At 40.5% G+C, this 13,974-nt stretch overlaps 3 protein-coding genes across 3 annotated transcripts; 2 read left to right on the top strand and 1 right to left on the bottom strand.

Annotated features, from left to right (window-relative positions):
* The first annotated feature begins 198 nt into the window (after positions 1-198).
* PHYBLDRAFT_127477 (hypothetical protein) lies at positions 199-2,778 on the top strand. The gene is made up of 13 exons (XM_018429166.1): positions 199-338; positions 400-466; positions 551-611; positions 675-698; positions 751-849; positions 913-977; positions 1,032-1,094; positions 1,150-1,232; positions 1,322-1,526; positions 1,588-1,691; positions 1,760-1,928; positions 1,992-2,317; positions 2,402-2,778. The coding sequence occupies exons 2-13, from the start codon at positions 415-417 to the stop codon at positions 2,693-2,695; spliced, it is 1,545 nt and encodes a 514-aa protein (XP_018286698.1). The 5' UTR covers positions 199-338; positions 400-414; the 3' UTR covers positions 2,696-2,778.
* Positions 2,779-7,079: 4,301 nt separating this feature from the next.
* On the top strand, positions 7,080-9,102 carry PHYBLDRAFT_127474 (hypothetical protein). The gene is made up of 4 exons (XM_018429165.1): positions 7,080-7,327; positions 7,407-7,674; positions 7,780-8,172; positions 8,274-9,102. Exons 1-4 carry the CDS (start codon positions 7,100-7,102, stop codon positions 8,897-8,899), a joined length of 1,515 nt encoding a protein of 504 aa, XP_018286697.1. The 5' UTR covers positions 7,080-7,099; the 3' UTR covers positions 8,900-9,102.
* Positions 9,080-13,551, bottom strand: PHYBLDRAFT_37943 (hypothetical protein). The gene is made up of 7 exons (XM_018440098.1): positions 13,544-13,551; positions 13,398-13,496; positions 13,225-13,323; positions 12,734-12,977; positions 11,353-12,660; positions 9,707-11,227; positions 9,080-9,582 (listed from the first exon to the last, which is right to left on the bottom strand). Exons 2-7 carry the CDS (start codon positions 13,488-13,490, stop codon positions 9,320-9,322), a joined length of 3,528 nt encoding a protein of 1,175 aa, XP_018286696.1. The 5' UTR covers positions 13,491-13,496; positions 13,544-13,551; the 3' UTR covers positions 9,080-9,319.
* Positions 13,552-13,974: the final 423 nt, after the last annotated feature.

Genomic DNA, 13,974 nt, shown 5'->3' with positions numbered 1-13,974 from the left:
TCAACACAGCAGGAAGCAGCCACTCATCCTGTTAGAATTCCTCTCCCCGTCTCATCCTGCTGGCGGAGATTTGTGACATGCAACTTTCTTGCTCCAGTTTGGCTGATGAAGACCGTGGGAAGAATCATCTATTTCCCCACGATTCTACTCATTCCCTTGTTTCTCTTGCTCTTTCGCTCTTTATTCTCATGATATCAGCTCGTATTCTTCACAAAGTGCGCCCGGTGGCTCAAAAGGCCACTCTTCCTATAATCCTTAGATCTAAATACCATCTCTCGCACGAGAACCAAGCAAGTGTCCTCCCCAACAAAGTCGAGACTGCCAGTGCTGGATTTAAGGTAAGCTTATATTCAATCATAGAGATGCTTAGGGCTAACGGGATAATCCACTCTTGCGTAGGATAATGCCGCAAAGATGGAAGCGTTGGTCAAGGATCTCGAACTAAAGACCGAGAAGATCAAGTTGGGTATGCCGATCTATGTATATATAATGATCCTGTTCCTGAAGATTTAAGCAAATTCGTGGGTTTGTTTACATACTTTTTCTTCAGGGGGTGGTGAGGTTGCACGCCAACGACACTTGTCAAGAAAGAAGATGTTGCCAAGAGACAGGTAAGATAAGAATATGGATTGATATATATGAATCGATTCTGATCTAGACACTGCTGCTTCTAGAATCAACCGCCTTCTCGATCCTCAGTAAGCCTCATATAATACCCAAAAAAAAAGCTTTCTTTAAGACGTTTTATAGATCACCATTTCTTGAGCTGTCTCCTCTGGCAGGATATGAGTTGTATGATGATGAGGTTGCCGCTGGTGGTATTATTACCGGCATTGGGCGTGTTAATGGGTAAATTTTATATATTAAATGAATATTTATACCAGAAACTAAACAGCAAATTTCATATTATAGAGTGGAGTGTATGGTGGTTGCTAACGATCCAACAGTGAAAGGTGGATCTTATTATCCCATCACAGGTAAGACAACGAAGATGAAACGGATAAAAGCTTAGACCAGGTTGTACCTCATAGTCAAGAAGCATCTTCGAGCTCAGGAAGTTGCCAAAGAAAACAACCTTCCCTGTATTTACCTGGGTAAGTTTACTTTAATAATTATGCGCCTAATATACTAAATAGAGGTCTATTACAGTTGACTCTGGCGGTGCCAACTTACCTCGTCAAGCCGATGTGTTTCCTGATCGTGAACATTTTGGGCGTATTTTTTATAATCAGGTAACTATCGATATTTAAAAACCATATAATAAAGCCACGATATTTTACCCAGCTATTAATATGCATTTAACTATAAACAAAATCCTTAGTCCAACATGTCTGCCCAGGGTATTCCTCAAATTGCTGCAGTAATGGGTTCATGTACTGCTGGTGGTGCGTATGTACCTGCTATGGCCGATGAGAGTATTATTGTGCGAAAGCAGGGAACAATTTTCTTGGCTGGACCTCCTCTTGTGAAGGCTGCTATTGGAGAAGACGTGAGTGCTGAAGACCTTGGTGGTGCTGATTTGCATTGTAAGTGAATTTTGGCTTTGAGATATGCCCGTTGAATCCTAAATAATATCTCTTTATCTAGGTCGTACATCTGGTGTTACGGATCACTACGCTTTGGATGACGAACATGCACTTGTGCTTGCTCGTCGTATTGTTGGTACTCTTAATCGAGTCAAGTCTCCACAGGTAATAGATAGATCAAGAAAGTCTGGAAAATACCAAAAATGAGAATAACGCGCATTTTCTTTTTTTAGATTGCTCTTCGTACACCTGAAGAACCTCTTTATTCTGTTGATGAAATTGGTGGTATTGTTGGCGACAATCTCCGCAAGCCATTTGACAGCAAGAATATTATTGCTAGAATTGTTGACGGTAGTCGTTTCAGCGAGTTTAAAGAGCACTACGGTACCTCTTTGGTCACTGGTAAAGAAAATATTATTTGTGTATGTTAAAAGGTTTGATTGTTTGCTTAAATGCAGTATGTAGGCTTTGCGCATATTCATGGACACCCTGTTGGTATTGTTGCCAATAATGGTATTCTATTTTCGGAGTCAGCTCTCAAGGGAGCTCATTTTATTGAGCTGTGCTCTCAGAGAGGTATCCCTCTCGTATTTCTTCAGAATATTACTGGCTTCATGGTCGGTTCTTCCGCTGAAGCTGGTGGTATTGCCAAGAATGGTGCCAAACTTGTTACAGCTGTGTCGTGTGCGAGAGTACCCAAGTTCACTGTGATCACAGGAGGTAGTTTTGGTGCTGGTAACTACGGCATGTGTGGTCGTGCTTATTCGCCTAGATTTTTGTGGATGTGGCCTGTAAGTTTACAAATTTTAAAGCAATTATTCTGGTGGTTGTGCTAAGCAAGAAAAAAATACGTTACAAACTAATTTATCCTATAGAACGCTAGAATTTCTGTGATGGGTGGAGAACAAAGTGCCAATGTACTTGCTCAAATTACTCGTGAAAGTAAAGCCAAGAAAGGATTGACCTGGCCTGAAGAGGAACAAGAGAAGTTTATGGCCCCTATTCGTGAAAAGTACGAGGCGGAAGGACATCCATATTTCTCTAGTGCCCGTATGTGGGACGATGGTGTTATTAATCCTCGCGACACACGGACTGTCCTTGGTCTCGGATTAAGTGCCAGTATGAACGCACCGATTGAGAAAACCAAGTTTGGTATCTTTAGAATGTAGAAAAAGTGTTTTGAAGAAAGAAGAAAGATCCTTGTTGCTTATTAAGTACGAGAAATGAAGGAAACATTTACAATAGTCATAACATATATATATCTACCTACAGGAATATCTTGTACTAGAGTCTTTGATTAGAACGTTTGTTTGAAGGAATAAGTCTAATGTAAAGAATATCTATAAATAAATAAATTAAAATACTTGATACTTGATACTTGATACTTGATCTACTCACAAGTACTCAATGGATAACCTTGATAGTATAAATCCTTAGGTGTATTAAGGGTTTATATATGTAAGAGGTTCTCATAGAAAAATGACTTGTTACAGGTATAAAATATTAATCATTAAATACTCGTATGATATGATTGTATTTCAAGTATTTGATCAAATGGTAAGATTATGGTAATAAGAATATTTTTGTAGTGCACAATACATATACATACACGTAAATTGAAATATATATATTGTTCCTTATCTTGACGACCAGTGTTATATCAAAGCGTTATAAAATATGCGATTATTACCATTGTATCTCTGAGTAAAATGATCAAGTAGGGAGTTTCATGTTAAAACATAATTGATGCTTGTTTATTGCTCTCTCTTTGTGAACACAAGCTCGGATTTATTCTGTTAATAATACCTCTTTGCAAGTATTGTACTAATTCCCAGTTTTGTTCTTTACCGCATTAATATCTCTGCTTCTTGTTTGATTGTTTTTTCGAAAAAGAAAAAAAACGAGCTTTTCATTAAAAGACGTTTCTAGACACATAGTACATTATGCCAACTTCTAGAAGTAGATAAAGATATATGAAAAATAATAAGATTTTTATTATTGTCTATTGCCGTAAAATGTATATCAATAATAATAAAATTTGGGTGTAGTTTGTGTGGGTAATAATAAACCTTCAGAAAGAGATGTTTTTGTTCTACTAGTAGGTATGGGATCTGGAGTAGGGGCTTACTTAGTATATTTAATATAATTTCCCTTCTTACTATTACTGTTGTGATCAAAGTAGTATTGTTAGTATTATTATTATTATTATTATTTTGATAATTGTGAGCTATACTATATAAATAATGAATATGAATGACCTCAAAGAACATGTGTGAGCTGTATTAATAGTATTAATACAATGGGCGCGTTTTATGAGCATTTGTAAGTTTAATTGTAAGAATGTTATTGTATACATATTTTTCACAACAGAATAAAATTTACTGCAAATACATTACAGTTTTATTGAACAAAAATTTTATGAATATTAACATTATTATCTCTACGGGATTTTATAGGAATTTCGCTGGCAATGTAATTTTTATTTGTAACAGGTAAAACGAACTCTAATATTGTGAACCAGGCACTTCCGTTCCATTACGATAGTTTCTTAGTTCATTGACTGTTCCCGAGAATGCATCACCCGTATGTACGTTGTACTATGAGCTAAAATGGTCATTGAATTCAATTTGGAGTTGTGCAGCCTAAGAAAAAAAGGGGGGAATTGAGAATAAGAACTACTTGAAGTAATGCCGTCTTTCCCCGGCTATTATTTTATATTTTAAATAAAAAGAGAGATTTAGTTTGTGGGGTACAATATGGAGAAACTTTTTTCATTTTTTGTAGCACATTGATTAATATCCAAAAATCGTTTTTTTAAACCAAGAGAAGTATAGATTTGTAATTATGAAAGTGCGCAAGGACATCGTTTTTGACATAGTCATTTCTATAAACTCGTTTCTTAATATCAAGGCGAATGCTACAAAAGAAGCATATTGCTATTATTTGTCCAGAATATGTTCCTTATTCTGACGATATTTTATAGCAAACCCTTCTTTACAAAAAAAAAATAATCCTAAGAAATCCGTATTGAGAGTAGATCAAAATTATATATATGTGTGTATGTATGTGTGTATATAATTCAGTAACAAGTACTACTGAAGGGATGCTGTCATGGGTAATATTTTGATCCAAAGTGGCTTATTTTTTACCCAATTTCCCGCTCACCGTTAAAGTGTTAGGTACTAAGTGCACAAAATCTAACCCTATCAGATACTAGATTTATTAATGTTGAATATTCAACAATTTTCTCCAGAATAGATCTGTTGATTATAGACCCACACTTACGGAGATATTTCTTGGTTTGTATTTAAATATCCAGATCAGATACTGTATCTCCGTTGGGAAAGAAAAGAAAGAAGAAGAAGAAGAAAGAAAAAAAAAAGACCTTTACAAGAATAGCATAACTTGGTAGTATTCTATTTGAGCAGCAAATGATTAATAGACCCAAATTAGTATTGATACAAGTACAATCGGGTGTTACACACGTCAGAATCGCTTTTGTATTTACAGCTACACTATTAAAGATAAACAGCAATTAATATTGACTGAATTGACAAGAACAAAAAAAAATCAAGCATATAATTGATTGTGAGGCACTTTTCAAACTGGAACATAGTAATGATATATATATATATATGTATTTTTTCATTTCTATCATTAAACGTATCTTACAATCAATTATGATTATGTAAATTATGGTATATAGTACCGCACCTACACACATAAGCAGCGCGCACACATTGGGTGTACAATAAAATCTTTATACCCGGGTGACTATTTTCTATTTAAGAGAAAAATATCCCCAAAATATCTTAATAGACACAAAGGCCGTCTAGTAAAAGATAAGCTAAATATGAAATTGATCATAAAAGTACATGGGCAGAAATATACAATATTATCTAGGCTCCCTGTAAGCAAAGGAAGTAAAATTTAAGATTGTACTTGATGTTATTATTCCAATAGTCCAATAATTTATGAAAATCTATATATTTGCCTAGAAGATGAGAACAATTCAAGGTATATGACACCTGTAGACCAAGGACATAAAAGTGAACAAGTTAAATTAAAAATGTATATGTATATTTTATCTTTGATTAAATTTTCAAATGTACAAAAAATATAACATAATTGAGTACTCTATTTATTTTGTAAACTTAATAGTGATAACGATAATAAAGATAATAAGGCTTGAGATTAGTGTGCATAAAGTAAATATAAAATCTAACTAAAATTTGGGCTTATCGGCAAATCTTACTCTGTTGATATTTTTGACATGTAACAGACAAAATTGCGTGAATTATTATTAATTTTAAATTAACTGGGTGTTATCTGTAGGAGATATTTGCTTTTATCTATATGGTTCGAATCTGACATGGTAATCTGGGGGGTCTTGCATGGTATAAACGTATAGCCTTGAAAAAAAAAAGAAAAAAAAGACGCGTTTTGTATATATACATATTATTATTAAACCTATATAGTCATATAAAGAAAGTGATCGATTGACAGCTGTGTCTGTGTATATTCTTGTGTGGTTTTCCTGGACGTCTCGCAACTCATTTCCCTCAAATTAAACTCAAATGGCCTTACAACCTGGTTAGCGAACCACTCAGGGCAGTTTGTTTTGTATAGGAGAAAATCTCTATATTTGCGCCGCCTATTCAGTGTTGAATTAATGAATTAATTGACTGTAGCCAAAAGGAAAGATTCAAGAGATGGGAAGCCGGTAGATGGGGATAAGGTTTTATTTGAAGCGCAGTCGGTTTCGGAAATCTCATTGTTTCTTTATTCTGTATCTATTTTATTTTAGCTAGCGGAATCCATTGTATAAAATGAATCACAAACTGTTAAAAGTTTCTCTTTTAAGAACCAAACAAAAAAAAAGGGTACTATTAAGTTTAAAGCCTGCACAAAAAAAAAATTGAAACGGCTGATACCCCGGGATACAGTATTCCAAAAAAAAATTTTAAAAAAAAATTACAAAACACAGCCAAATTATTTTTTGTATAAAAAGAGGCCAACTTGAAATTCCAAAAATGCAGCTCAAAATATTTGGTAGAATTTTGGACTTTTTCTTTGTTCACAAAAAAAAATTTGCTCTAATCTAATCTAATAAAAAAATTTACAAAAAAACAAAACAAAACAAAACAAAAACCATTAACTTGGTGTGTTGTTCTTTATAAATCAATTATATAGCCTACCAGCTACTATACTTGACTTACTTTCTTCAAACTTCATCCACACCAGGATTCTCAAGCTGACTAAACCGGTTACACAGTCAACATTGACTCAATAGCTATGCCAAAGGAACGGGACGTGCGCAAAGGATATATGCTTGCAAATAAGGGCTGTTGATGTCCGCCCCCTTACAGCCAAAGAGTTGCTTATAAACTTGGCAATCGTGCGAAAGAATATGAGAATACTATTGGTCCGTTCGGAGTTTGTGTAACCCCAAAATTTTTAGGTGTCATGGCGACTCATGTTTGTGCCCCCCTTTATTCCTATTCATTGCCCCGACTTTCTTTTCCATCTCTTCTTCGTCGGTCCCCCCTTTTTGAAGCTAATATTCTTGGAAAATGGGCTCAAGTGCATATCCGCAAGAAGCCAATGAGGCAGGCTCAACCAAGTCCTCAATTTCATCCACTCCAACCGAGAACAGCCCTCTACTGCCCAATAAGGTCGAAGGCGAAACCACCTCAAAAAATGAGTTCTGGTGGCTTCTGACCAACAGTCTACCCATCGTAGGCACATACTTACTCCAGAACTCCCTTCAAATGGCCAGTATCTTCACTCTTGGCCATTTGGTAAGTCAAATACTTCAACTGCAGCGGTTTAGGTGCAATATGCTGCTTTACGTTGCCTTACATATCTTGTTTTCCACAGGGGCCTACACAATTGGCTGCATCTGCGCTGGCCAGTATGTTCGCTAGTGTATCCGCATGGAGTGTAGCATTCGGCACAGCTACTGCTCTTGATACACTTTGCTCTCAGGCCTGGACTGGTGCCCACGACAAAAAGCTGCTCGGTGTTCATCTCCAGAGAGCATTAATCATCCTTGCTATGTTATTTATTCCTATTGCCGTCATCTGGTGGAATGCGACCCGCATCTTACTTGCGCTTGGCCAAGAAGAAGAATTGGCTTTGCATGCAGGTAAAATACAATTTCTAGATATACCCTTACGACGTACTCGAAAAAAAAATATACTAGCTTAGCCCACTAAACTGAGATCTCCATGTGTATTTCTGCTATATCCAGGCATGTTTCTGCGTGTTCTTATTATCGGTGCCCCTGCCTTCATTGCTTTCGAGGCAGTCAAGAAATTTTTGCAGGCCCAGGGTATCATGCGTGCCTCGACCTATGTTCTGTTCATCGCTGCCCCACTCAACCTTATTATGAACTATGCGTTTGTCTACCAAGAACCTTTCAACCTTGGTTTCATTGGTGCCCCTCTGGCTACCAGCGTAAGCTATTGGGTCATGCTTTTGCTTCTTCTTGGTTACATTAGATGGTTCTCCAAGGCAAGCGAAGCTTGGGGTGGATGGACTCGCGAGTGCTTGACTGGATGGTGGCCATTTTTGCGTTTGGCTATTCCTGGTGTATTGATGGTCTGTAGTGAATGGTGGGCATTTGAATTGGCTGCTTTGGCTGGTAAGGGTTTATCTATAAAAACAACTAATTTGATTAGATCTTGAGTAACCTATAATGCGGACATTCAACTAAAAAAATACCTGCTTATTTTTTGATTATAGCTTCTTATCTTGGTACCGTTGATCTTGCTGCACAGTCAATTGTACTCACTTCTGGATCGGCTGCTTACACAATTCCTTACGGTATTTCCATTGCTGCTTCCAACCGTGTTGGAAACGCACTCGGTGAGGGTAATGCCTACAAAGCGAAAACTGCATCAAAGATGGCCATGGTCTTTGCCGCCGCATTTGCCTCAATCAACTCCCTCTTCTTTATGAGCACTCGTAAACATTTCGGATACATGTTCACTTCCGACCCCGAGGTTGTTGCTCTTGTAGCAAGTATTCTGCCATTCTGCGCATTTTTCCAGCTTGCTGACGGACTTTCTGGTGTCTGTGGTGGCGTGATCCGTGGTTTGGGTCGCCAAAAAGTGGCTGCATGGATCAACCTGTTCTCTTATTATGTTATTGCCTTGCCTATTGGTGCATTCTTGACCTTTACAGCTGGCTGGAGATTGTATGGCCTGTGGACTGGATTGTCCTTGGCCTTGTTTATCGCCGCATTGGGCGAGATTATCTTCTTGCGTATCATTAACTGGGACGCAGAAGTAGAAAGAATTCTTGAGCGTGTACATCATGAAGAAGATGAAATTCACGAACACGAAGAAGCAGCCTTGCACGAGGATTAAAAAAAAAGCATATATATATACATTTATACACAAAGATTCCCTTCTTCCTTATTTTTTTTCCCGTCTTTGATACTACTTATCATTAACGTAATATTCATCCATACTTCATTTGTTATCCTTTATATAAATCTACCGTTATTGAAATAAATCTAACTTTTTCATTTTACATCCCAACCAAATAATAAAATCATGCGTATATATATATATTCTTAATTGTATTGAAATTGTATTGATAAATGAAATGCAAAAGGTCGATCATAACAACAGCAGAATACATCGGACAAAGTAAGAGTTGGAGGGTTATCGAACATGATTTGACTGGCATGGATATGTAATTTAGACTTTGCCATTTGTATTATTTTTTGTAGTAAATGAGGTAGATAGTAAAGAAAAGGACCAGAGGGGGTTGGGTGATGATATTTAAGCCTCCTTGACGATTCTGGCAACAAGGTCGCCGGAAGAGAGAGAGTCGCCTTCCTGGATGGGAACGTACTCAATGCGACCAGCGACAGGTGCGGATACAACGGTCTCCATCTTCATGGCACTCAGAACACAGATAGGGTCGCCGGCCTTGATCTCAGCACCAGACTTGGCTCTGACTTCAACGACGACACCAGACATGGGAGCGGGAACATCTCCAGGGTTGGCGAGGTTAGCCTTCTCACGAGTAATACTCTCAACAGCTGTTTAATATAAACAAAAGCAAATATTTAGTATCTTGTTTTTTTTTTTAAAAAAAAATGATAATACTAATAATACCATATACATATATATTTCATTTATAATCAAACAAATCCCAAAACTTACCAGCATTCTTGTCAAGAATACCAACAACACGAGCTTCACCGTTAAGTTCAAAGTAAACATCGCGTTTGCCATTGTTGTTGATAGGACCAACGGCAAGTAACTTGATGATGAGAGTCTTACCCTCCTCAATCTCAACGTGGAACTCTTCACCGATTTCAGGCTTGGCCAAGAAGTAACGAGTGGGAACAACCGAAAGATCACCGTATTGTTCAACAGTGTCACGGTACTCGGCAAAGACCTTGGGGTACAATGCAGCAGAGATGACATCGTAGTCACGGATGCTCTTACCATACTTCTCAGTAAGTTCTGCTTTGAGCTTGACAAGGTCAAGAGCGGGCATAGTGGCACCAGGACGGCCGTCGAGGCGGGGCAAGTCACGGATGATCTTGGTGCGCAGGGGCTCAGGGAAACCGCCATAAGGCTGGCCGAGATAACCCTGGAAGAACTCCACAACAGAGGTGGGGAAGGAAAGGCTGGCAGCACGTTCAGTGACCTCCTCGGGGGTGAGGTTGTTGGAAACCATGAACTGGGCAAAGTCACCGACTACCTTACTGGAAGGAGTAACCTTGACAAGGTCACCACACAGCATGTTAGCCTCCTGGTAAGCTTTCTTGATCTGCTTCCACTGGGTACCGAGACCCAACTGCTGGGCCTGGAACATAAGGTTAGTGTACTGTCCACCAGGCATCTCATGGTCATAGACACCAGAATCGGCGGACTTGACGTTGGCCTCGAAGCAAGAGTAAAGGAGACGGCACTGCTCCCAGTAAGAGTTGAGGGCTTGGATGTCTTCCATGCGGATACCAGTACCAAGGTGAGTCTGCTCGAGACCGGCAACGATGGCACCCATGGCGGGCTGGGAGGTCATACCAGACATAGAGTCAATGGCAACATCGACAATATCAGCACCAGCAGCGGCAGCAGCCATCATAGAGGCAACACCAGTACCGGCGGTATCGTGAGTGTGGACGTGAATAGGAAGGTCGGGGAAACGCTCACGGATCTTGCTGACGAGGAGCTTGGCAGCCTCGGGCTTGAGAAGACCAGCCATATCCTTGATAGAAAGGATGTGGATTCCCTCGTTTACAAGCTGCTGGGTAAGATCAAGGTAGTAGGCAATGTCGTACTTAGTCTTCTTAGGGTTAGACACATCACCGGTGTAGCAAATAGTAGCTTCAACAACACCACCAGCCTTCTTAACAGCATCGATACCGAGTTTCATGTTGTCAACGTAGTTGAGAGAATCGAAGATACGGAACACATCCATACCAGCCTTAACAGCCTTGTCACAGAACTCATAGACAACGTTGTCGGGGTAAGAGGTGTAGCCGACAGCGTTGGCACCACGGAGCAACATCTGGAAGGGAATGTTGGGCACGGCAGCACGGAGCTGCATAAGACGATCCCATGGATCTTCAAACAAGAAACGCATGGCAACATCAAAGGTAGCACCACCCCAGCACTCGAGGGCAAAGGCGTTGCTAAGAGCGTGAGATGTAGCAGGTGCAACACGGAGAAGATCTGTTTGTGATAAGATGAAAATAAAAGTATTATTAGTATTGTGTGTGTGTAGAATCCCAACACATTTTCCAAAAATAAAATATAATAAAATAAAAACAAATAATATATATATATATGAAACTTACCAACGGTTCTGACACGAGTAGCCAACAGACTCTGGTGAGCATCTCTCCATGTGGTGTCCATGATCAATACACCAGGATAGGCACGGACAGCCTTAGCAAAGGCAGCAGGTCCCTCCTCAACAATGATCTTACGCCATCCCTCAGTGGGGGCAACTGAAACATCAACCTTGTTACCACTGTTGCTCTTAAGAGTGGGAAGCTCGATCTCTTGCTTGAACGAAGGCTCTCCCACCTGACCCTTAACCTGAGAGCCGTTGATAACGACATCACCGAGGTAACCCAACAAACGCTGGGCACGGTTCTGGTACTGAACCAGACGGAAAAGATCAGGAGTATCGTCAATAAAGGTAGTCCAGCAGTTGCCGGTCATGAAAGTGTCGTGTGTCAAGAGACGCTGGAGGAAAGGAATATTGGTCTTCACACCACGGATACGGAACTCAACAAGAGCACGGACGATCTTACGACGAGCAACTTCATAGGTAGAGCCACTGCAGGTGACCTTGACCAAGAGAGAATCGTAGTGAGGAGTGATAATGGCACCAGCATAACCAGCACCACCATCGAGACGGACACCGTTACCACCAGATGAACGGTAGACCTCGATCTTGCCGGTATCGGGCTGGAAGTTTTTCTCAGGGTCCTCGGTTGTGACACGGCACTGGATGGCGAATCCACGCTGGCGGATACGCTGCTGGGTGAGACCAAGCTGGGGCAAGAGGGCACCGGCAGCAATCTGGATCTGGGCAGCGACGATATCGATACCAGTGATTTCTTCGGTGATGGTGTGCTCGACCTGAATACGGGGGTTGATTTCAATGAAGTAATGACGGTTCTGGGAGTCGACCAAGAACTCGGCAGTACCAGCGTTCTTGTACTTGACAGCCTTGGCGATCTTGATGGCATCGTTGAGGATTGCCTCGCGACAGGCGTTGTCGAGGTTCTTTGCGGGGGCGATTTCGACAACCTTTTGGTGTCTACGCTGGACTGAACAATCACGCTCAAACAAGTGGACGACGTTACCAGCACGATCGGCCAAAAGCTGGACTTCGATGTGACGGGGCTTGTCCAAAAAGCGCTCAATGAAGACGGTGCCGTCACCAAAAGCAGAAAGGGCTTCTGAGCGGGCACGGCTGAAGGCGTCTTCGAGTTCAGACTCTTCACGGACGACACGCATACCACGACCACCGCCACCCATGGCAGCCTTGATAATGATGGGGAAGCCATATTCTTGGATAAAGGCCTTGGCATCGCCGAATTTTTCAACGGGGCCAGGGGTACCAGGTACTACAGGGACCTTGCAGTCCATTGCTAAAAAAGAATAATAAACATCAATTTTTTTAAGGGTGAGCTTGGTATGTCATCATTATATGTCATTACTTACCGATCTGGCGGGCCTTGGTCTTATCACCGAGACTCTCGATAACTGTAGGCGAAGGACCGATAAAAGTCATGCCAGCAGCTTCGACCTTGCGAGCAAACTCTGAATTCTCGGATAGGAAACCATAACCGGGATGGATCATGGACACACCGCGTTCCTTTGCAATGCGGACAATCTCATCCTGGGCAAGGTAAGCAGCGACCGGGGTAAACTCACCCAATTGGCCGATCTGGTAGGACTCGTCGGCCTATCAATCCCAACAAAAATAGATATTGTCAGTTTCTTTATTTTAATCTACAGCTCTCTCCACATTCAAGATTTCTTTACAAATGCCGACAGACAATGTCTCTCTTATACAGTGGAATATTTTATACACACACACACCATACCCCGAGAAAGGTATATGTATTTTACTTGTTCACCAAACTCAGTCTCCGTTATAAAACAGTGATTACACACCACTTGTCTTCATTCAAAAACATAGTGATCATTACCTTGTATCTATGCATAGACAGACGGTCCTCGTGAGAGAAGATGGCGACAGTGCGCATCGACAACTCGTGTGCTGTACGGAAGACACGAATAGCGATTTCCTATTGCAGCACATCAATGAGTTTCTGTTGTCGTATTCTTTTTCTTTCGATAGGATGTACTTGTGATAACTTACACCACGGTTGACAACCATCAGCTTTCTGAGGTTACCCATGACCTCGCTGTTTCGTCGGATCGTCTCAACGGAATGCTCTCGGGCGTGTGGCATCGTAAACTAAGCGTGAATCGGATTAGATGTGTCCAAAGGGCAAAAATGCGTACCTTTTAATGTAGAAAGGAAAAAGGCAAAAGAGAAAAGGGACCAGGATCAACACACGCTTTATATCTACTGGCTGACAGACAAGATTCGAAACCGGCGGTGACTCAACGCTGCTATGCAGAAAAGGGAAAGGGGAAGGTAGTCACGTAGGACGCCATTTTTGAGTCACAAGATCACCCAAAGATAAACAGCAGGTTTTGGAATCTGCGAGGGGGCAGGATATGGTAAATCTCCATCCAAACCCCCCCCTTTTTTTGTCTTCGTTTTTTTTTCCCTCTCCCCCCATTTTACCATGGCAACCGCGCTTTGTCATCCCATTCGCCAACAACAGTCCCATACTCTTTTCATATTTTTTTTATATCTTTTCTTTTTTTCTTTTTTTTTACAGGGACCGATCCCAACACCGTTAAAGTTCTATTCCTAAAACATGTCC

The sequence above is a fragment of the Phycomyces blakesleeanus genome, assembly GCF_001638985.1.
Source record: "Phycomyces blakesleeanus NRRL 1555(-) unplaced genomic scaffold PHYBLscaffold_24, whole genome shotgun sequence".
In the NCBI taxonomy this organism is placed as follows: Eukaryota; Fungi; Mucoromycota; class Mucoromycetes; order Mucorales; family Phycomycetaceae; genus Phycomyces; species Phycomyces blakesleeanus.
This window is presented reverse-complemented; position numbering and strand designations above follow the sequence as displayed.